A 25,368-nucleotide genomic window follows, 5' to 3' on the forward strand; every position below is an offset into this window, starting at 1 on the left:
ATGACCTTCGCCAGGAAGGGGAGCAGGGAGATCGGTCGGAAGTTTTTGAGGTCGTTGGGGTCTGCTTTGGGCTTCTTGAGGAGGGCGTGGATTTCGGCGTGTTTCCAGCTTTCCGGGAATGTCGCAGTTTCAAAGGATATGTTTATGACCTTTCGAAGTTGGGGGGCGATGGAAGAGTCGGCTTTGTTGTAGACGTGGTGGGGGCATGGGTCTGATGGAGATCCAGAGTGGATGGAATTCATGATCTTGCGTGAATCGGACTCTCGAGGCCCAATACTTGACAACTCTGTTTTATGTTGTCATTCTTCTGTGAAGGCATGCCCTTTGTGATTTAGGTGATGTTCTAAATATTGTAATACTCAATGTAAGAAAAACAATTATTTTTGTTCAAACCCCTGTTAATGATGTTTTCTTGTTCAATGTGCCTGCTTTGTAGTAGGAGTTTTGTCGGAAGCCTACTGCAAATAACACATCATTCAGAGTCAGTGTGGGAGTGCCATTGTAAACATTGTACTTGCATTGCACAAGTGCTGCTTGTGTATTACTCATACTTGTGAATGAGTCCGTTCAAGTATAAATATTCAAAAAAGAAAAAGAAATATCAAAAATCTTGTTAACGCTATTTTAGCTAATTACAAAGCGGCAAAAATAGATGAGAAATTAAGCTTGCCATTAGTGCAACACATGAAACAGATTTTCTGATTCATACTTTCTGGCAGATGTGTATCATCGAGTCCAAAAAATGTCAGTGACACACATCACAAACTAACATACATCAATTTGATTTTGACATAAATGTAACATGTAGAACCCAGAAATAAAGTTTTTGTTAATCATCAGTGGACTGATTGACAGAGACTCGTTACTTTTGTCACTATGCTTATTGGCCGTTTTAAAAAAAAGGTTGGAAGCTACCAGCTCAAATCATGTTTGCATTAAATCACTAGTCTTCTACACTGACACCAATCTCAGGATCATGGTTCACATGACACACAACATGAACGAAGTACAGCAACAATTAGCACGCGTGGGCAGAGGGAATCACTTCAGAGAAGAAGCTAGGCAGCCATATCTGGCACCTCAAAGTATCTTATGCCAAGATTAATAACTCAAATGAAGTATGTGGATACACAGCAGCAGCATACTATTACTATGCCCCTACTCATGGAATGGTTCAATCCAGATCCATCTTTTCTCTACTTTTCCATGGTAATGGAAACCCATGTCTTCAAGTGACACCTATTCAGAGGGTAACTACTCGGATGCACCACAACGTCGGAAGAGTTCCCTTTTCCTCCCCTTCATATAACCACCCTTTGCCACCAGTAGCTCCAACATTCCTCACTGTCCTGACCATCTCTCTAACCTTCACCCCAGCACCCTTTATCTCACAGCCAACCATCATTCATGATACTGTATCATTACACTCACTTTTCCCTGTTCTCCTTTCTATACGACCAATTGTAAATCTTACATCATATATAATGCACCACTACCTTGTAACTTTGTGCTGTTGAAATCAGGCACAAACGTAATGCCACTGTTATTCCATACATTTTATAGGCCACACTCTGTTCACAATCACTCATTCCCAAATGTATGTCTATGAAATGCAATCACCGCTTAATATGCTGTTTAAATTTTTTATTTATTATTATTATAATAATCATTATTATTGTTGTTGATGCTTCAAATATTACAGACATTAGCGCTCTGTTAAATTAAGGAATGTAGCACAAGAAATACAACACCACAAAATAGCTGGCAAATCAATCAAACTGTTATAGCTTCAGCACAGATACAGCTTCAGGGCTCTGTGAGAAGCGTCTTAAGAAGTACATTCAGCAGGTGCGCAGTGTCCTCATCCAGTCTCACATTCGTTCAATACATTGAGGTCACAAAAGACAATATTGTTACAAATACAACACTACAGTCTCCCAGCGCTTTACAAGATTTTCTATTTCACCCCTTTACAGAACAATATAACTTCAAAGTTAAGAGACTGTGCTAAATATATACAAGTTAGCTTATCCAGGCCAACGTTTCATATCACAAATAAAAAAAGCAACAAAAAGTACTTTTTAAAAAAAATGGCTCTCAGCAAATTGAAACCCAAGCATCTAGGTCACTAAGGATTTCAACTGATGGAGTGATCAAAGGTATGAAAAACAAGTAAACAGAGCTTTCCTTTTGTAATGTAAACAATTGGATAGAAAGGAATTGTGTAAAACCAACAAATGAGGTACAAAGGGACAATATTTTCACAGAACCCAGAGCCTTCAATCTTGTGCGAGACCCCTTAAAGGAACAAATTGAAAACAGGAAGAAAAGCTGTGAGTCTGCGGTTGCTAGATACCAAGTGGGGTGAGGATGATGATAATACAAAAACCTAAAATAGCTGATCTCTGTAAGGTCATCTTAAATTACTGAAGTCCAACCTGAACTAGAGTGCAGTGGAGAAATGGAGAGTAAGGGATGGAGTGCACTTAGCAGTTATGGAGCACATAAACGCAACTGATAAGAGTGGGCTGCAATGGAGTACCTGCACTTCCAGTGCAAAATAAGGCAAACTATGTCCTCATTGCATGTGCAATCAAATTAACATATGTACATCTCCTTCATTTAATTCTGCACACTCACAGTCACTTCCGTATGACCTTGGGTAAGCTACTTATGGGCATGTAGTATGTAACAGAGGAAGTGGCCAATGGCAATTCTTGTGGGCAATGATGCCACATTTTGTCTAAGGCTATTTTTGATACAGGTTTTATAGAACTATACCTAGCTTGAAACATCTTCCTAAACAAGTGATTCCCAGATTTAGATTTAAACAGTATGAATGTGTTCTTTATGAAATCCCCGGTAAATACATTTACACACACAGGAACTAGGGGTCATATATGTGCTAATACTGGTCGCAAATGCAGGTCCCAAGATGCAACCAGTATTTTTTAGGCCAGTAAAGAGTTTTAAGAACCACCCTATGTACTAAGTTAGTTAAGTCAGTTATTAAGAATCTGAATTGTAGTGGGTTGGAATCGAACTTACACTATGTATATTAATTAATAATTTAGGTTGCAAATTCTGACTCACTGCATCTCATTGCCACTAGAATGGTGGCTTGCTGAGGTCAGCAGACTACTATGTCTGTGACTGCTCTTAAATGAAGCAACCTTTTTTTTTAGGCTGCTTGTTTTCCTAAAAATAAACCTTGATGCGTTTTAAAAATGAATGTAAAGTTTGACCAACTGTATTGTAGAAACAAGCAGTGTTTCCATGGGCTACTGCCTACTATGAAAATGTGTTTACAAAGGCAAAGGGTCCCTATGGGATCCCTTCTGATTTACAAATGGATTACCACTACCTTTGTGTAGTCAGTAAAATATTCTTTGATGACCAGATTTCAGTGTAAGAACATTAATAAATATCATAAAGAAACAGTATTTGGAAGGGGCTCCCTAAAAACAACTGTTCCAAATATCGATTAGGTATGATTTCCTAAACCCAGTTAACAATTCAGAAGAAAAAAAATCTGAATTGTTAAATAGGCTTAGTACATTCAAAAAAATGTTTTAGCATTCGCAAACCCTCTGACTTAATGAATCAGAGGTTTTGCAAACACTAAAACACTTATCTCGTCTGTCCCCAGAATCTGGACCCATGGAACCTGCCAAATGATTTCTTTTGTGAAAAAAATATAAAGGATAGCTGTAGTAGTTAATGTAACAAGTATGTCATAGGGTGGGGGAGGGAGTAACACCTAATAAAATTACTGCAATAATAAATTTAAAAATTGGTATTCATTTCTGCCACACTGTAGTTAGAGAGGCAGAATTTAGTACACTGTTTTTAATTAATCTCTACCGCCCTACCTGCAGCGGCACTGAGGACTCATGGAATGAGTAACACCTTCAGCCAAAACGCCAACATTACACTGTATGTTGGCATTTTGGCCCACGTTAGGATGCGGAAGCAAAACCACATGCCTTAAAATGCCAAGTGCTGTTGACTTAAAATTTATGGCTGACTGAAGGTGCCACAAATGACAAAGGACTTCTTGACTGACCTGCACCTGTAGTCCTTAAATGTGGTTTCATTTCCTTTTTAGCTATGCTTTAGCCACATGCCCTACTCCCACCGTTTCATGTTTCATTCGCAGAGTATTAGTTTCACCATCCTGGCACTCTTCATTTACTAGTGTACATGAAAAGAATCTATAAATTGTGGTGTTATGCTTGGAGTAATTCAATCCAAAATCCCTGCTCCTGTGGACACGGATCTGAACAAAAAGTGCACAACAGGTCATACGGAATTATTTCATTGAAAATTAAGGTCTGGCTTCTATTCTACTTGCGGCAGTGATTACTTCTAGGAACATGTTTCCTAATGTTTTTCCTTTATCATGCTCTTCAGTTTCTGAAATAAAAGTCACCTTATCCTGTAGGGATGTTTCATTATTTGAATCCTCACTGGGTAGTTTTGTGTTGTTTATGATACAATGTCCTGTAAGGATAGGTACCCTTATATTTTATTGACATATTAATGCAAGTTTAATAAACTTTCCTGTTAAACTAAAAAGGAAAATACAGTAAACTAGTCACAAAATACACATTCTGCCTATCTGCACTAGCAGCATGGCAGAGGTAAAAAACATGACTTACATTTTTAGAATTGTTCCATATATTTTACTGATTACAATCAACTGAGGGATTCAATGTAAAGAGAACCGTAATTATATCAGGAATAGGAACCTGTGATGCACAATGCTGGACTTCACTGCATGAACTTGCACCAGCGTAGTGTAATTTTGTAACAACTTTTGAACTGACTGCCCACAGGAAAGACAACCTTTGGATTTTTTTTTTATTTATTGTTTGTGCAAATATTGTTTTTGCATTGGCTAGCTGAATTAAAAGTTGATACGCTGCACTGGTGGAGAGTTACTACAACCTGATCTAGAGTGTTAGAAGGTCTTTGCCTTGAACAACTGTCACACTTTTCATAAGCTCTGAAGCACCTCATGTAAATTCTCAACGTGACGCGTTTCAGGGCAGAGGATGGACACCAAGTGCAAGCGTGATGCATCCATGCAATGTTTACCAGGGGGCATATATGCTCTGATCTGCATAGTCCTGCTTCTGCAAGACAAAGAGTTAACATGTCCATTAATAGGAATGGAAATACTTTGAAACAACTGGACATCTATGTTTATTCTATAGGAACAAGTCTCTTGTAAACTGCCAGACTCAGCATAATTTCTTTATGAAATTTCATATTGCCAGGCAAAGACTTTGGTCCTCATATGTGAAATGTTTATGCCACATCATGCTAATGGCACAACACATACACATTTCTAACACCATCTATCCCCACCATTTCATAGTTAGACAAGCAACAGGTTTTTTAATAAATCTCACATTTTCCTTTCCCAATAAATAAATAAATATGGTGATTAAACCTTGATTTCATTGTGCACATTCACCAATGCCCCTAATGGCAAATATAAACAGATATGGTACATATACATTGGTACATTTCTCATATAATTCGATACATGAAGAGCAATAGACTATCTTTACAATGCAAAATAAATATTCTGAATTACTTTATTTTCTTTGTTGTCACCCTGTCTGCCAGAGAGGGGGTAATAAAAGGCATTACAATTATCATAGTGTTTGGGTGGAAGATATTTGAGACAGACTCCCATATCATACAACATAAAGCTTGACATCTTTGTAAATTGTATTATAAAAGATATTCCAGGTATACAACATCTGATGGCACAAGACGTGCATCTGCACCTTAACAGTAACCCTGATGGACAAGTTGTTTTGATCCACTGGTACTACAAAAGGCAAAAAGTACCCAATTGCTACACTGACAGAATTAGGCGCACTTTGTTATGAGCTCATACACTGGACTGGAGTTGTTTCTAAAATTAGTATTAAAGTGTAAGAATTAAACGTAATAGCTGTACCTCAAGTTATTTAAAACGAGGATGCATTTAATTGCACTCACCCAGCTGTCAAGAAATGGCTCACGCTTTGCATCAAATAAATGCAACTGTATATTGAGTGTTGATCAAGTGCAAATGGTATTAAAGATCCCCTAGCATATAGTTATTTAAGACATTGCTATAATTTCTTCAGTTGGTGTTACAGCGACCCATAATGTGGTTTTACGTACTAGCAAAATTTTAGAAAGTTAGAAACCAATACATCTGGAATGATTCAAGTCTTGCAAAACACTGATCATCTGGAGTAGAGGTGGTAGTAGTCAGAGGAAAGACTTTGAAGGACACATTTGATAGCTGTGCCATGACGGTGGCATAGTTTTTGAAGTTTTGGACTGCAGACTATGATTATAAAAGTCACCGGGGGGGGTCTTTTAGCCAGACATCCACAGAATGACTCAGCAACTGAACTAGCCTTCACTCATTTCCCTTTCCACTTACTTGTCATCAGTTAACAAGAACCAATATGTGGTGGTAGCAGGTACTGACAGTGTCATAGGACCATGCTCTGGGAAGAACAGTCAATAATAGCACTGGAGTCCCATTGAGAAGTGCATGTGCTTTTATTTTATGAAGGACAAGAAGTAGCTGATCCAGTGTTCAACAGCAATGTAAAACAAATGTAGTTCAACGATGCCCAATAAGAAGGGTTTATTTTCTTCCCACTGAAATACTAGGATTATGTTTACTATTCAAGTGTAGGCCTCAGAGGTCATTGTGACAATGCCTCTCTGAAAACATGGTCGATCAGAATATCTATGTGAAGATTTCAAGAAACAAAAGAGAGAGGTGGCAGTACTTAAAGGACAAATTCAATGAAACCATGTCAAGTTTTCGGTTTCCTAAATGAATAACTAAATCTTTAACTCTGGAAACGAGATCCTTCCTCTGCTATGCCTGTAGGCCTTTCAGTATGGGAAAATGGCTGTCTGAAGACAATTTAGCATTTTAAATGCTATTCTTTATAAATGAACATCAGAAATAAAACAGTGCAGAGAGAAAGGGAAGTTTGTGACAACAACATCCATATTTGCTCCACTACTTGCCAGCACTTTAGCATTTTCTATAAACATTTGATGTATCTCTTGTAAATTTCCTTCAATCATGAAGTCGTCGAATTGGCTGCATTTACAAAAGGCCAATGCTTACACCATTGAACCCCTTCTATTTTGCCTATTTTGTTCAAGTGAGTATGTGAGTAAATCATCCTTTCTTCTTGTGAAGGACATGTGCTGAATCCACTTCAAAGATGTGCAGTGTCCTATGGAATGTCCTTCTCTACTCAGCAACACTGTGAAGAAGAGAAGGGAGCCAGACAGACGTTCTGGAAGACACAGAAATGCAGCACTATGAACACAACCACAAACGAGGAGGGAAATGTCTTCCATGCATGTCGTGAAGGCAGTGGCGGGCACCTCAGATGTAAACAGGCTGCTCCTGTGCAGTCAACAGTCTGTACATGGCTGCTGGCATTGTTTTCATGTGTATCTGGAGGAAAAAACAAAACAAACACATCAATCTTTATTCACACAAGAAAGTGTTTCAGGAAGCAAGGGCTGTCAGAAGAGTGGATTAAGGTCACCTAAGGTCCCTTAAGGTTCGTCCACTAACATGGCACGTGTGCAATTTCATAGTCTTCTTTTAAAGGAATACTTGTTGGGTGCTTGGCAAAACTGCTAAAATAAATATTCAACTTAAAATATTGCCCACTTGGGAGGGAAATCTAGCTTGTATGTTTCCTACTCTACGTTTTCCTATATGAAAGACTTCGGTTGGGTTTTATCATTGTTTTCCAGTCCATTCAAAGTTTCAAAAGTAGCCTATATGTGCTCTGTTCAGACCTGTGGATCTCAAAACATGCCCTTTCTTTCATCACTTAACTCCACTTCATGGTTGGCAATTGTGGCAGAGAGGGGCTAAAGGTGGTACCCTTAACTTGCCTTTCGGTATCCCTGACACACACACACCCTGGTTCGCAAGGGTCATGAAGGCAATAGCAGGAACCTAAAGTTGTGTGGTTTTAACCCCTTCCCCTAGCTCATAAGCTGAAACTATAGCGGTGTTGAAGGCTTAAGGATTTTTGGATGTGACAGGATATATGTGATGTATTTTCCGCTAGCTCTGATGTTCAGGTTGAGTTGGTATTTACATTGACAATATTGTTCTCCGTTAGGGCCCCTTCTTATTAATATGTCCTTCTAGATGGTTTATCAACCCATCAAAGGCCATCAATTACAAGTTGCTAGAGGTCACTATAGTCTCTGTGTAAATCGTGTCATTGCACTTGCAAGGTTTGGTATTCTACGATGAACTGAACAGTGTTTGCGGTCTGAAAGACACGTTCTCTATGCACACCCAAGGTAGTCATGGGGCACCAAAGCCACACAGCCATGGTTTCCAAAGCAGCAAATTCTTGTTTTTTCCTTACACAAGATGGGACAAGGGTGATGAAGCTATACTCAAGCATTAGAGGCACTACTAAGTATATGAAGTAGTGCGTGCAAGGGCAAAGAAGGCTTTAGTTTGGATGTTAGGCTGTAGGTGTGTCTGTGATAGTAGCATTCCAGTCTATCCGGCTAAGCCTAGCATGTGAGGGTGCACGCGGCATGTGATGGCTGTTTATTGGTCTAAGAGGCTGTGCCTCTACTTCCAAGCAGTTATCTGAATCTGGACATCTGAACCTGCTGTTGTACATCTGAGTGGCATTTGTCATATGATGGCAAACAAAACTGCAACTGATATAGGGTGGCAGAGCATCGTCACAATTGGCCTTACCTTGGGCTTAGACTGTGCCCCTCTCGAACAAGGCAATACCAGGGCAAAGGAGGCTGCTGTACAGGAGTATGTCACAGCTGTAAATGGGTATCTGAGACTTTAATTGGACATATGAGGTTCAGCTGGTCATATAAGGTGGCTAATGTCATATGTGGGCAATCAGTACCAGAACATATGATGCAATATCTGGGCATTTCAAAGAATTTGGCGTATGATGGCTGCCTTGGGCATAGAAAACTCTACTTAGAGATATAAATCAACACCCAGAAATACTTCAGCAGTACCTGAACATAATGGTGTATTTGTGATTTTCGGGCCGTGGGAATGAACGGGCCTTTGATGGTGGTAGCTGAGTACACTTGACAGTGCCATGATAAATATAGCATACAGGTACTTGAAGCTACACTTGATGTATTAACCCCTACAAGAAACCTTAATAAAACCGCATTTATGAAGATGGAATTTATGAAGATGGAATGAAGTTGGAATACTTACAAGCAACAATGCTGAAAGAGGTCCTTGCTGCTGTTAGCAAGAAGTAGTCTTGTCCATGCACTCTGCTTACCTCACCAACAGCATTGGAGAGAATATGGACAATCTTCTCATGGGGTGTTGCGACAACACTCTGCCCATTGATCTCAATAATGCGGTGGCCCACTCGCACTCCACCTCGCTCAGCGATTCCCCCTCGCATTAGGCTGCAGATCTGAAATAGGAGCGCACAATTATTAACTGCGGCTATCTGACAACACAATATTGCTACATTAGTAGCTAATGGTGGATTTGTGCAGACGATGCAGAAGATGGTAAAGTGATGCGTCTTGCATCAACAGAGCAAGAGCAGTTGTTTTTCTGCTAAATGTTTCAGCTCTTTTCTCAAGGGAGATGGGTATCTTAGTGCAACAGTACTCAGATAAGCGTGGAACCATTTGATCTGAATACCTTGAGAGAGTAATGTTGAAATGTTAATTTCACCATTCTAATAACAGTCCTCTAAACTTTGGTACAATAGTCATATCACGGAATGCTGCTCTAGAGAGTCTCATCTTGTATCAGTGAATTTAGGTTTGCTTCGGACTAAAAATACATTAACACGTTAACACAATATTAATATCGAACATCATATAAATTCACAATCATGTGAAAAATGTAAAAAATATGTTCCTAAATATATGATTTGTTGCAGTGAGGATTTGGATTATTGGTCCATCCTTGTTTTCTCTGATTGTGAAAGCTAATCTCCAGGCAGTGAGTTGTTTGCAATACAGTTACAGAGCTGCCATTGGAGCTAAACAAAAATTTGTTGTTAGAGCTATGCTGATTCTCTCCTGGCTCTGCGACTGCTGGGGTTTCGTTACACCCAGGCAACATGTTAACCACAGAGCTGAGATAAACTTTGGGTGTTTCAGTGTTAGCCCATAGCTAACTCTCATTGGGTGGGGGATACACCCGTGGGTCTTTTAGGACTACACTGTGATGAATGGAAGACGAATTATGTTAACTTCAGTAAATGGATTTAAATGCATCGATTTTTCTATTTTGGTTGGCCACACACAGCATGTTTCTGGATTGTTTGAGCATCACTACATGTTTTAAGATTTTGGAGTGCCTGAGCGCCTTTTAGAAAACGCAGAAGTGCAGGCAGTATGTCATTTCCTGAGGGTCAGAATGTGGGCACCATGTCTGTGTCCAGAACTGTGTACACTTTGGGTGTGAGAGTTTACTGCTGTTGTGTGCTTTTGACTGTGTGTTTTGTTGCCTCTATGTTTTGTAACTTGGTGCAGTGGAAGTGTTCTGCATTGCCTGAGGAATAGTAGGCTTCACCAACTACGCACTACATCATTGTAACACCTTGCAAAGAGTTTATACCAAGGTATTTTGTTTGATCATTGTGAGATTGCTATGGATGGCCTTTGTGTCCTCGTTATTCATAAATTTGTGGCAGAATATGGTTTCTCTACAAGTAATGTCTTTAAGGTGCGAAGAGAATGACAGCTGGTAGAAATTCTGTAAGGCTAGTAGTCTGATAGTTCATCTAGCTAAAATGAGTGTATGATACAGAATATATTGATTAGCACTGTTATTTATAATATTTTGTCATTTTTCCAACCGATTATATATGTGTACAGTATGCTGCGCTGTCCTGTGTTCTTGGTGCCTACGAGTTTGGTGGAACTTTCCTGCTCTTTGCTACGTTGACATTGTGCTTTGCAAACATCTATTTGTGGACTCCTATTTTTTTGCTGTGCAGTATTTGTGTAATTTGTGTAGTAGTGTATGACCTGAGCTGCCTATAGAGCCATTTTGTTGCCTTCTTTGGTGAATTGTTTATGCAACATGGAACAGATGAACTTCAATGGCTGTCACATGTGCAGCTTTGAGAATGTCACAAAGTGTACTCCGAGGTTTGAACTTTCGTCTTGTGATTAAGAGTTCTTTGGTGTTTCCTTGTTGAGTCTTTTCTGGGTTTGACATACAAGGGGCCCTCTGTTTGCTGTGAGGTGCATGCGTCTTTGTTGGTACCTTGTACAAACAAGGTGTGTTCTGCCTGGGTCTGTATTGTTGATAGATGCCTTGTCTTGGACATAGTGCCGGATAATATGGCTCCCAGGTGCTGCTTTGAATGGAGTTATACATTGAATATGGCTTGAGAGTCGTGTATAAGACTGCATGGATGATGGATTATGGAGTGTTAAGTGTGAGTGTTGCAAGGAATGGTTAGTTAGAGGCTGATGGCCTTATTTAGAGTTCGATGGCCGGTACACATCACAAACCAGATGCATCTGAGCAAAATGAGTGTGTTCACAAAATGATCCTTACAGGTTAAGGGCTGGTACTTCATGTGTTAGGTGGATGGTTCTAAATTAGGTCTTGGTTTTTACTACCTACATTCAGGTAGCAAGAATGGGAGGTAAGATGTGTAACCCCAACATGGCTGCTAATCAGTTAGACCCCCAAGTGAGTAGAAACATGCATCTTTGATGATAGTTGACATTGAAGAGTTCTGCAGGAACAAAAAAAATGTGGATACAAAGTAACACATGAAACTGCCATGAAATTATGTTTATGACTCGCGTGGAGGGATTGATTGCACCTAATTAAGCTACTAACCTCAGGTGATGCAACTAATAAAATCGATCTTCAAATTACCATATTCATTGGTATTGGCTGCTCTTGGTTCAAATAAAGTTTATCCAATATTGCTGCCTGAATATTGTGCATACCTGTTCTTAACATTCTCCGTGCTACAATCACGGTCTGGCACATTTTACAACAATATAACCTGTAACAAGTGTGGGGAGAAGACATTATTAAAACGGCAGGGTATGGGGGAAGTTCATCGTCCTCTCCAATTTACAATTTCAAGAACATATCCACTAACATGAGTATTAGCAGGTTCTCAGACAAGCCAAAGAACATATTTCTAAGCTCAACAAATTAACAAGGAGTGAATAATGATAAATCCTCTCGCATTTGAACGGGAACAGGAAATGGAAGAACCAAACGGGACAGCCCCAAATGATGCAATCACAATCCTCATACAAGGGATGCTGCGCATAAGTACTTGTGGATGATTTTGTGAATCCCTGGGGATGGGACAAGAGCAACCTCATATGGGAGGCATCTGGTGATCATGACGGGGTTAGCTGTTAGGTGGTGAGTGAAGCGCTCAATACAGGCTGCCTGCATGGACACCCGGACACAAGGAGCCAGGACCTCACAAACAGGCAGTACTGCAACTTAGTGTCTTCCTGGAAAAAGAAAAAAGATGAAAAACTGCAATTGCTGAAGACAAAAATAGAAAAATTGTCAAATATGTCCTGGTAAAAAAGGAATATCCCAATAAAGCGGTGCAGTAATCTGCCTGTGACCAAATTGTCCAGACCAAGAACTTGAAATTCAATAGCAAATATATGTCTCCAAGGACCCAGAAAAATAACCAAGATGTGGATGAAATCAACAATGCCGCATAAAATAGTAAGGACAAGGATAGCCTTAAGGCATCAGATACTGCATCTTAAAGGGAACAAACACTGTCTCTCATTGCATGTGACCGTACTGATCAGGTTCCACCAGGGGCCCATGGTGTATCAAGTAAAAGACAAGACTTTCCATTTTGGTGAGTGATGGAGAGGGCTGTGACTTGACTTTTAAGAGCATGGGCCAGAATGAGCTATGGATGGTGGTCATCGAGATATCAGCTGTTGAGATTCAAACCATGAAACAAATTCAACTTTTGAATTCTGTGGCTTTCACGGAAGGTTTATGCTTTGTGAAATACCAATAAAAGCCAAAGCGCATCTAAAATAAAAAAGTAGGCGGTACTAGATTGCTGCTAAAATATAGCACAGTTTAGTGATTTGAGTCGAGAAAATGAGAGAAGCAATTTTCATCTTTCTTCAGAGGTGAGGGGTGTTGCCTAATGGGGTGAAAGAGGACCTGTTTGATGGTGAAAACCTCATATTAGGCATGTCCTAACGTGCTACGTTTCTGCGAAGAAAAAGAACCTTTTGTTTTAACAATTAATTGTATTTTGTCCTGGACTGTGAATATATTAAGTCAAATGGTAAAATGAAATACTTACACAATCGAAACTTGAACATTTAAGTTTCAAATACCAAGAGTTTCAAAGGGTTTGCTTTGGTGGAAATGAACGGAGTTGACGCAGAGACAGGGACAGGCTTATGGACAATGTTAGGTAGAAGCCGAGGGTGGAGAGGCTGGGTTGCTTTAGGCTTTGTGTTAGTGAACTGAGCAATGTGCTGTTTTGTAATGTGCCTAGTTAGTATGCTCCACCACCCTCCCTTCTTCATCACATGCAGTTTTCTGCTGCCCGTCTCAACCACAGCCCACACTCCATACTCTTCTACACACAGCACCTAATGCTTGAGGTGTTCCTGCGAAAATGTTCTCTCTAAAGTGCTCTTATGCTCCTTGCAACTTGATGTGTGCTGTATCAAATACCAAAAAATAGTAATGGAGTGCGTTTTCAGTTTTTGTGATATCTCTGAATTTGCAGATCCATTTAGATTTCTGGTGCAGTTTTTCGAACAGCCTTGTATTTTAATAGTGAAGATAAAAGAGACATAGATGGTGGTTTCCTCAATAGCAACTTGGATAGCTAGCTAAAAGAGCTGTAGACATACTTACAATTCCGTTCTGCACACTGAAACCCAGCTGGTACCGGAGGTCCGGTCTCCTGATCAAGACGGTGGTCACTGGTGGGCACCGAACGATGTTCAGCTTCACCCTGGACTGGTTTTTCAGGCCCTAAGAAACAGTACAAAGCGGCTGAGTGACCTTCAACAAATACATGGATGCCTTAGAGTACAATAGTGCAGTAAATAAACACACCTTCCGCAACATCACATAACCAACTGCATTGGCTGTTTGGTTGGTGGACATTTTAACTATTGAGCTAATCAGGCTGCTTAAGTTTTTTATTAGGCAGAACTTAACCTTCAGCAATAAACGCACATTAAGATGCAATGCGTGCCACTGCATGGAAAAAGCACCTCTTCATATTATGGCATTGTTTCTAAAGTGGATCTGAAACACAGAAGACACACAAGACACAGAGGTGCTCCTGAAATAACCAAGGGCAGAGGAGATCGAGAGTACCTCTACAAACCCTGCACTTGTTCCAAATCTTCTGCTCCTTCTCTAAGCATGTCTCCGATCTCAGCTATGCTGGTTGCTTGGCAGAACATGTTCACTCCCAGATGTAGTATCCACGTTTTGTGCTTGGTATTTTATAATGGTGTATGAGAACTTTGGGGCTTGAGTTTTTCTTTCCATCGATGTACTTGGCCAGACAGCCCACGTTTAAAGGACCTCAAAGACACTCCATTTATACACAGTTCTGAAGGCAAGTGACAATTGCTGCCCCTATTTTCCACTGCATAACGAAGGAAAAGCATTTAGCTTCACATAAGGCCCAGTTAGCCACTCTTTCTGGAGTTGCCTCAGCCTTAGGCAAATTTACGCTAAATCACCAGCAGATATTCCTGTAAAGGATAAATGAGAGCGAGGCCTACGGTGGCGTAACAGTGTTAACAAAGGAGACTAGATGGATTCTGCGATGAAAAAATGCCCTGTTAATAGACAATCAATTTCATAACCAGCTTTGCCACAGAACGTCATTTAAGCAGGAGGAACTCGAAAGATCTCCGAGATGCAGTCATCCACTGGCAGTGCCTCGCCACATGAACTGGAGCAGCCTTCACGTGTTTTTTATCGTACTACTTAATTTAAAACGAGCATGTGCAATGCAATGGGTCGTGCGTTTGCTCGAGTTAAAGCTATTAGCGCTGTAAACTCCTACCCAGACTTTTCTTACCACATAAACTGAAAATGAAAAGTTAAACAGTTTCACATAAGCAAGCCGACGGCAGCCATGAGGGCAAAGCAAACACACAAAAGGAAACAGAAGTTCGCTAGCAGTGAAACGTATTGGCAAAAAGTGCAATTATCCATGTAATCGGCAAAAGTGCAAATATTCATGTAACAGGGTTGATGTCATGCAAAGGTTCGACTACTGCCCAGCAAGATCGCGCTGCCTACGGAATAAAGAGAAAAAGAAGGTCGAAAACATGGAGCCTCGTATGCTTTCAGTAGTTGGCCGTATGTGCTCGAGGAGGGCTAAACACCAGAAAAGGCATGACGTATGCATGCCTTTCACTAATTAAACCAAGCGAATTTTAAAGGGCAACCCCGCAAACCAACCAAACTGATGGGTGTGACATGGGTGTGGTTAAAAGTCCACAGAGAGATTATACCAAGGACAGAGAGAGTGCTTTGAACTCAACCCTAAAAAAATACACTGTCACTTACATTACCTGAGAAATAGGCACATCTACTTAAGATGTGCACCTGAAAGGCAACATCTATAGCAAAAGATCTCGAAAGAATAACATTTTTTTTTAATAGAAAAAAGCACATTTTGTAATTGTTAGCTGTCAAACTCCGTTGCTCTTTAGTGCCTACAACGTACCACAGAAGTGCGTTAACAGCAGTGGCGACTCATTTAATGTCCATAAGTCCCCACGATGCCCTTTCCATACAATGTCCGATATCCCACGTTGTAACTGAAATTAGGTAAGGGTTAACAGTTCAATTCATAAACCTTTATGAACGTTGATCCCTACGGCAGCGAAGTGAATTATGAATGGCGAACTGAATTAAATGTTACACCTCGACTTTTCGGTAAAGTAGATCGGGTTTTCTTGTAGATTTCAACTGACTGTCAAGCAGTTGAGTTGTCTTTATTATTGGCTGTGAACCATTGTTTTTGTGTTCAGAATCTCTGCCGAGGTCTTTCTTTCCCAGCACCTGGAGGCAAATAATTAACATTTCACAGGACGATGTAGCAATTAACCACCATTGGCCAGAAGAGGGCACTAAATGAACACAACGGTGCTTCTCAGTGAGCCATAACCTTAATAAGAGCAATGAGAATGGTTTTTCATGGTCTATGATCGGATTCTTCAGCGAAGTTCATCTGGGGGAGTAGTGGGGGCGAGGGAGGGGGTGTCGGGGGGAGGTTGAAACGTGTTAAAAAATCAATCCTAAACAACGGCAAACGTTCAGCAAAAAGGAGCCGGTAATCCCAACTCCATCTGAAACAGGATTTTCCAGTCTAATTCAGATTGTGAGGCCCACTGCGAACCCGTGGGTCGAGCGAGTTTCACCTATTTCGATAAGAAACTGGTGGAATCACATGCCTGGAATACAAAAATGACAATTATTGCACGTCATTCCTCTTTCCAGCAGCAGGGACATCTTAAGAATATTGGGGGCTATTAGACCCGTCCTTAGGGTGGTCTTCCCCCAAACTTTTTGGCCGCTTCACCTCAATTTTGCTGATCTGTTTTTTGTGGGCTTTAAGACTCTCGGCACTTTACCACTGCGAACCAGAGCAAAGTACAAGTGCTTGCTCCCCTAAAACATGGCAACATTGGTATATCCACAATTGGCATATTTAATTTGCTTACAAAACCCCAGTAAAGTGCACTATATGTGCCCTGGAACTTTAAATGAAATGCTACTAGTGGCCCTGCAGCACTGATTGTGCCACCCACTTAAGTAGCTCTTTTAACAAGTTGCAGGGATGCCACTGCAGAGCATGTGTGTGAAGTATGACTGCCATGTTGACTTGGCATTTAAAACCCCCTGCCGAGCATTACACACCGTAATTACATATGTCACCCCTAAGGTAGCCCCTAGGTAGCCCACAGGGCAAGGTGCTATGTAATTAAAAGGCAGGGCATATATTTTTAAGCTTACACGTCCATGTAGGGAAAAACTCCCAAGTTTGTTTTTGACTACTGTGTAGTCTACTCGTTTCATAGGTTAACACTGGGGTTTCCTTATTACCTTTAATAAAGTGTAAAAGTGTAATTCCTGATTGAGAAGGAGTGGCCCTATCATGTTTCGTACCTATGGAATTGTAATGACAAATCCTCTTTATAGGTAACGTCGGATTTACTATTACAATTTTGAAAATGCAATTTTTAGAAAGTTGGCATTTTCGTGCTCTTAGGCCTGTGTGCCTGCAGTCGGTCTCCAATACATGCCTGGGCTGGGGTGACAGCTGGTTTCCTGATTTCCCTCTATGCAGCCACACGCAAAGGAAGGGTCGGTGTGACTGAGTGGCCATTCAAAAGTTGACAGTTCATTCTGGGCAGGATGGGAGGGAGGAGATGATGCTCACAAGTGAATAGGCATTGTCCTTTAAAGACCCCTCTTTGAAGCCACCCCACTTCAGCTGGACATCTGGACATCTGATCCAACAAACTCAGTACCCTTCTGGACCTGTGAACAACCCTGTTAGGAAGAAGGACTGCTGTGCTGCTACAAGGACTGCCGCTCTGTACTGCTGCTCTGGACAAACTGTTTTTCTGCTGTCCTGCCCTGCTGAGGAAGGCATGGACCCATCTCACTTGAACCTAGAGTGACTCTGTGGGCTTGTCTCCTGTTCTTCTGAAGTCTCAAGGACACAAAAGACTTCCAACCTGCAGAAGTACCTGGACTTTGCCTGCTGCAAGTCTTGCCCTGAAAAGTGGTGCCATTCCAGTCCTGAGCCCTTGGAAGTGGGTACATAGTGCAACGACTACCAAAATCCATGCATCACCGTCATGGTGTCGGTTGGAACTGGCGTATCCCATTCGACGTCTAAGCATCGCCGCTTCAGGAGAAATGCATTGTCGGCTGTGCGGCTCAATGAGGACGCATCACCTTCACCTAAGGTTCGCCATCGACGCATCCCCTATTGCGCAGTATGGTACTGATGCATCGCAGATGATGAATCGCCTCATCTTCTCCCCGCATACCTTCTAGTATCCTTCCTCAATTCTATCGCAACCCTGAACCAAGATACTGATTTCAGCAGGCCTATGCTGGTCCCCATTTCGGCTCACGCTCCATCACAGTCGCCCTTAATTTTCAGATTTGACCCGGTCTAGCATGACCAGATAGCCCTTGTTGGCGCTTTATGTTTTAAACACTGTGGCCCATATTTATATTCTGTTTGCGCCGGATTGCGTCATTTTTTTTAACGCAAATTCGGCGCAAACTTAACTCCATATTTATATTTTGGCGCTAGACCGTCCAGCGCCAAAGTTATGGAGTTTGAGTCATTTTTTAGACGTGAAAACCTACCTTGCGCTAATGACATGCAAGGTAGGCGTTCCTGTGCAAAAAATGACTAAGGCATGTGTGCATTATTTATCCTTCTGCGTCATTTTGACGCACAGGACGAGGCGGGCCTTAAAAAATGGCACCCAGCCAGATTTGCGCTGTTTTTTTAACGCCTGGGTCAGGGCAGGCGTTAAGGGACCTGTGGGCTCATTTCCATGGTCTCTGACCATGGAAGCAGTCCACAGGTGCCCTTCCCTGCCCCAGGGACACCCCCTGCCACCTTCGCCCACCGCTGGAGGACACCCATGGATGGGGAGACCCATCTACGGTAAGTAGAAGTAAGTATACATATATATTTTTTTTTAAGGTGGCATGTGGGGGGCCTAACTTGGGCCCCCCTACATGGCACTGTGCCCAATGGCCATGCCCAGGGGACAGAAGTCCCCTGGGCATGGTCATTGGGCAGGGAGGCTTGACTCCTGTCTTTGCTAAGACAGGAGTCATTTCCATGGGGGTTGTGCGTCAAAAAATGACGCTAGTCAGGTTAGAGTCATTTTTTTTCTAACTCTAACCTGACTTGTACCATTCTTTGATGCACAAATCCCAGTCTTTCCTACGCCTTCGCTGCCCGGTTAGAGTCATTTATTTTGACACTAACCAGGCCGCAGCGCCGGCTACCGTCATTCCTTATATATGCTGCCCGGCTGGCGCGTTAGAATGGCGGTAGCCGGCGTTAAACTTTTTGACGCAAACCTGCGCAGGCACAGGTTTGCGTCAAAAAGTATAAATGTGGGCCTATATTTGCAGATATTCTTTAAGAATTCATATCTCAGGTCTTGTTTTGTTCATTAAATTAAGCTTTAATTTTCTAACTAAGTTTGGTATCTTTTTGTGTGGTGTTTTCACTGTTTTAAATGTTGCACAAATACTTTACACATTGCACCCTAATTTAAGCCTACCTGTTCTGTGCCAAGCCACCATAGGTTGAGCACAGGTTAATTGATGGTGTGTATCTGACTTACCCTGACTAGGATTGTGGTTCCTGCTTGTTCAGGGTGCATGCCTCAACCAACCCAAAACCCAATTTCTAACAAGGGAACTGGGCCAAATGTACTTTGGAGGCGCATGTTGAAACAGCTTTGAATTTATGATCCAATGTCAGCCCTTCCATGCCCTCTTTGGCAAAGTCACTGACACTACATAGGTATACTGGTCCAAATTCTAAATGAGTTTCCATCTAGTATTCAGGTACAGTGATGTGTTTTCAATATTGTTATTTGGCAGCAGTTCACATTATTATTGCACATATCAGCGACCCACTGCCATTTCTCATATCAGGTTCTGGTTTAATACAAAATGAACTTTTTTTTATGGATGTTGCATGGGGCTGAAAACCCTAAACGCAACATTTTCCTGTAAGACTCCCATACATCACCTGTTTAAAAAAATACATGAAAGGTGAATAATCTTTAAAAGAACCTACGTTTAAGAATACTTCAACAATCAGGAGGCCATCTGAAAGGGTGGGGCCGTAGGCCAGAGCCAAGTTTGTCCTTGCCATAAAATGTCTCTGTCAATTAGCAAAGAGTGGCGGGATACTGCGCAGTAACAGTAATGCTGTACTAGGTTTCTCCCTGCACCAGCACTTGTGATCAGTCTCTCAAAAGATGTCTGCACTAAAATGCACTGCAGCCAGTGAACTAAGTTAATCAATCAAATATGCACAGATGTAATACATATGAGCTAATCTTATATTATATATTTGGATCCTGGCTATTGCTTATGGCACCCAGTCTGTGCAGATCAGAGACAGAGAGGGTAAACAAGGCCATCATTGTTACAAATGACCTTGTAAACAACATCTTTAAAGGCTTTTGGAAGAGGGACAAAATAAAAGAAGTTTTTGTTGTTGAAAAGACAATTTTTATAACTGAGCCAGTGGAAACAACCTTTCACAAACACCCAGGGAGCGTGAATATACAATGTGATGACTTAAAATAGTACCCATAACTGATTTAATCTCTTGATGCATACATGGTCCTCAAAGAAAATGCTAGAACATGACGAACCTTCATTACGGGTCCGTAACAAAACAATGACTTTAAATACTGAGAGGGAGTTTGATTATTTTTATTAAAATGGTGTTTTGCTTACCTCTACACAATCTTAAATGTCATTTTCTTTGTGTTTGCCAGTTACCCTTTTTAGGTCTCGACTAAAGGAAGCATTAGCAATTGTTTCCAATATACTTAGAGTGAGCTTTGGGTCTGCCTTTTGCTCATCACTGGATTGCTTTGTGTTCTATGTCAGTGGTGTGCTCCTGATTCAACTCCTTTCCTCCCTGTTCTTGTGTTTGTTCTATTCAGAAGCATTTCGGTCTCACAGTCTTCTGACTGGATGAGTTGCATCATTCCACTGCCTATTTTGGTGACTTCTTATTTCACTTTCGGCCTCTTTGGTATTCTGTCTTCTGCTCCAAGTCTGGTGTGGAATGTTGTGTCATATAGAATGTGTGAGGTCATTAGTGTGAGTGTTCTATTCGTGTCAACTGGAACTAGTTACGCCAGAGCTCCTGACGGGGGTCCCATACTTGTAACCTATTCCTGAATAAAGTACCTGTACCTACTTGTTCAGTCTCCTCATCAGGTGCAAATTCTGAATGTAACTGGGGTGATAAGTGAAACCTAACCACAACAGGGATGCATGTAACTATCAAGCTGAAGAAGGAACTCCACTAGTGACACAAGAACTGGCAGCTCCAAAGCAGAGTCCAGCTGCAGTTTGACGAGTGTGTAGCTGGAGTGAACACTGAAGATAAGTGCTGATCAAGAAATGTACCCCAGTCTTGTTCAATAGCTGAGTCCTGCAGAAAGGCTAACACTTTAAATTTAAAGTAGGAGTTAATGTGGTTAGTTGAAGAAACACATCTGAACAGTGCAGCACAACTAGTGCTGAGGAGTTGTCTTTTGCTGCAGATGACCAAGGTACTTACCTTCTGCAATGCCCTTTCTTGCGGACACAACCTAACTGCAAATTCCTCAGCTTTAAAATATCCCCAGGTGCCAGACTAGGCCTGGAGCATTTTGACAGCAGTGCTCCCACATGCCAACGAGTGTTGTCATGTGACTTGACAGAACAAAGCTGCGTATAAGGAGGACTACTGTGCATAGACATCAGTTTCTTGACGTTTTCCCCTTTCTGAAGTGGAGTGTAGAACAATTATTGACAACAGTATACAGATCTCTAACTTGGAATCTTTAGATGTTACAGAATCCACTCTACAGAACAGGGAGACAGGAGGGCAGTGAGTTGATACCGAAGCAGTACACCCCATAGGGGAGAGTCTAGGGAGTGGACTCAGACCAAAAAGTACTGCAGGACCGAGCGAGAGACAGCCTTAAGGAGCAGCTGTGACTAGGTGTGAAGTGTGCACATACAAGGAACTTCCAGATCATGTTAAGGTCCCACTGGGACACTGCAAATAGTTTGGAGGGAAACATCTGTGTTAAATCTTTTATGATATGAATCACAACTGGTGACTTAAGGATGGTTGGTTCAGTGAACCAAGGAAGGTCAAAAGGAGTGACAAATAACCTTTTACAGTGCCCACTGCAAGGCCCTGCAGGGCTCAGCAGAGAATAAACAAAAGAACATTAGAAAGTTTGGCTTGTAAGACACTACTTGTGATCCACCAGAATATGCTTGCTTTGGTTTGTCTACTCTTACACTGAGGGACCCTGTGGCTACCAGGAAGATGTTCTGTCATTCCAGCTACTCCAGAGGTGCAACGTCTACTTGGCACAGGACCCAGGACTCCACCATCACCTGTATTTTGCAGTATCAAGTGCAGGTGGTGTCCTTGAGAACCTACACCAGTCTCCTCTTGATAAATGACAGAAAGCTTTTTAGGGCCAGACAGAAGACTGATTAAGGAGCTGGCTTTCTGCCGGAAACTAGAGGTCTCTGATTTCTCTCCTAGATGACTCCCACCAACCCAACAGTGATTTGTCCATCACAACTGTGTGCTCTAAGTGGGAAAGAGAGAGTGGACTGCTGCAGTTAATATTTGCATCCAACAGTCACCACTACAGATACTGAGCTATCGTCCTTGAGCCCTAAATGGAGTAGGAAAGGCAGCCTTGATGCTGAGCCCTTTGGGTTTTGGGGTTCCATTGCAGGGCTCGTATATGCCACCTGGCATTGGGGACGAAGAGGAAGCATGAGGTCAAATGTCAAAATAGCCCACAGTCATCCTCAAAGCAACCCAGGGCTGATCATGAAACACTAGGATCATACCCTGAATGTCCTGGACAGGCAGCTGTGGGGGGGAAAGTCTTGAGTGTCATCGAGTTTAGAACTCCCCCAATAAATGGAAGTCTCTGTGCAAGGTTCAGACAGGACGTTGCTTGTTGATAGTAAAGTCCAACAATATCAAGAGCTCTGCCTTAATTCTGAGGTGTTATATGACTGCCTGTGGCGAACCCACCTTTAACAGCAAGTCAATGTGATAAAGGAAAATAGGTAACGCCAACTTTCAAAGATAAGCCGTGACACTGCCTTCACTTTCAAGGGGCTCAGGTAAAACTGAGGGGAAGCAAGGCAAACTGAAAATGTTCCTGGACCATCTTGAACCACAGGCAGTGCCTGTGGGAATGTAGGACAGTTATACGGACATACATGGCCTGCAAGTCCAGAGACATACAGCCAGTCTCCTGGGTCTTCAGTGGATAAAACCTGAGCCAGTGTGAGAATTCTGAAGTTGTTGTCGTACAGACAGGAACTCAGCAGGTAAAAGTCCAGAATAGGCCTGGAAGAGGCAAGGGGAGGAGGCAGAAGCGAGAGAAGCATCCTTCGTCTTTCTCGGAGTCTAGTACCTGTTTACCTCCCTGCTTCAGGATTTTCAAATGCTCCTCCGAAATTAATTCCTGTGTGGGAGGAACATGGGGCAGGGAGGAGATAAAGGGTAGGACGTAGCCCCTTTGGATGATCTACAAGGGCATCTGTCCCACGTGATATTTCTCCAGCTGGGGTGGATAAGCTGGCCAATGAAGAACAGGGTGTGAACCTGAGGAATATGAGGGAGGGCAATGTTACTCTTGATGACCTCGTGCCTTCTCTTTTTAACTAGAGTGGCAGGATAGGAGTCAAATCTCACTTGGTATTTTTAAGTTTTTGCCTAGAATTCAACTTTGACTTAGTCAATGATTTCAAGCGGGAGTGGCTCATTTGCATGAAAGAAGTCATGTTCTGGACTGAGACCTGATCTTCAACCGGACTACTTCTTCTGTTCGGTGATGTAAAACTTTGACTCGTTCATGACTGACTTTGGGCATCTGGAGGACACATGTCACACAACTTTGATTTGTGCCTGCAGCCCAGGCACCAAAGGCACACACCAGGCAGATCTGTGACCAACATCTGCCTCCTGCAGTGCTGACAGTTTGAAGTCTGAAGTTTTCAGAGGGCACATGATTCCCTTGCACACGGTCAGCAAAATTTGGAGTTGACGTAAAAACAAAAGTTAAGAGTACTTTTCATTGGATGGCACAGAAAGAAAAGAACTGATGTCAGCGCGCAAAAGTGACATTTCTTGGGTGGTACAAAGCGTACACAGAGCCATACAACATCAACTGCCAGCATGCAGGAGCACTGTGGTTGAAATTCCATGCATCCAGTTCTGTCCAGCAGCAAGGGATTGCAATGTGTGCAATATAAGATGTGACAATCTGAATCTTTGGATTTGTTTCTTGCTAGTGCACATTTTTTTTTTTTTTTAACCCTTTCACCAGTTGCGCCAGTTACTATTTGCCAGCTTGGCAAACAGCCTCGGCAAGAACGTTATTTCAACAAGTGCTGGTGTTAGAATATTAAAGTGCTACCCAGTGCATGCTAATCCTGGCCTGAGGACTAACTGCAGTTTATGGAAACACTCTGGTACGGTTCATTCATTTGAGCCTAGGGTGCACTGCTGCTGCTGTCAAAATATGCTAATCACTATACTGGAGCTGGAGTTGACAATAATTGAATTCAGTGAGATGAAAGACAGACTTATAAGGACGTTCAGGCCATCGAAGCTGAAGAAGGACATACATTTCAAGTCTGATATAAAGAACTGTCAGTGGGGATGGGTGGAGGTGTTAAAAAAGAAATGTGTTCAAGGAAAAACCCGGTCTGAATATTAATAAATCTCACTGCTTGTTCTACTTCCTAAGGTTTCAGGCATCAACGAGGATGCTGGCATGCTATTTTGCAATGTATTGATTACCTCTAGTAGTACGCTCACCCAAAAGGCTTTATCTTGAAAGTTGAATTGGGAACTTCAGTTAGGACAGATGAACGAGCAGTTCTGGTTTTTGGCAGCCTCCCCTGCCCTTAACGCCTATATTTAATTACAAGTATGCGGATTTATTTAATTGCTGTGTGCAGTTTGCTCACAAAAGTACAATTTATATTTTGATGTATATCTATTTGACCTTCTATCCATTTGGTAGTATGTACTAGCTTTGTCTTCCTTAAAAGGTTTTTACAGATGTTACTTAAGCATGGCTTCTATGCTATTCAGTATGGTTAAGTGCAAAGGTACGCCATTGCTATGTATCAGTATTTCTTTTTTGATACATTACGCAGAGGTGTGTGAGAGAGTGTGTACTACACTTTGTCTCATATTTGATTTTTCCTGACCTAGCTGTAAGTGGGAAATGATTTACTGTTTGTGGGGAGTTTGCATACCCCACTGGGTGAAATCCTTCTGTGCGGTTTGCATGCAGGGTTCGTACTTCACTAAGTTGAATATATCCATAACTCTTTGCATGGATATTGCGTAAATGTACAAAGGCTCTTTGTGTGGAGAGTGTATACTTAACTGGGTGTGAGGCCATGCCCCTGAAAACTACTGATGTTGAGGTTATTTTTTGCTATGTGTGAACTGTGAGTGTGCAGTT

At 41.7% G+C, this 25,368-nt stretch overlaps 1 protein-coding gene across 2 annotated transcripts in view; it reads right to left on the reverse strand.

Moving 5' to 3' along the window:
- Positions 1–1,629: 1,629 nt before the first annotated feature.
- Positions 1,630–25,368, reverse strand: part of APBA1 (amyloid beta precursor protein binding family A member 1) — a 431,170-nt gene continuing 407,431 nt past the window's right edge. The window contains exons 13-15 of one of the 2 annotated variants that reach the window (XM_069228781.1): positions 13,940–14,059; positions 9,354–9,494; positions 1,630–7,501 (exon numbers count right to left, since the gene is read on the reverse strand). In XM_069228781.1, coding sequence (XP_069084882.1) covers positions 7,430–7,501; positions 9,354–9,494; positions 13,940–14,059 — 333 coding nt within the window. In that variant the 3' untranslated portion in view covers positions 1,630–7,429. The remainder of the gene's footprint in view (positions 7,502–9,353; positions 9,495–13,939; positions 14,060–25,368) is intronic. The other variant, XM_069228790.1, reaches the window with a different exon arrangement.

Source organism: Pleurodeles waltl, chromosome 1_1, assembly GCF_031143425.1.
Source record: "Pleurodeles waltl isolate 20211129_DDA chromosome 1_1, aPleWal1.hap1.20221129, whole genome shotgun sequence".
Lineage (NCBI taxonomy): Eukaryota > Metazoa > Chordata > Amphibia > Caudata > Salamandridae > Pleurodeles > Pleurodeles waltl.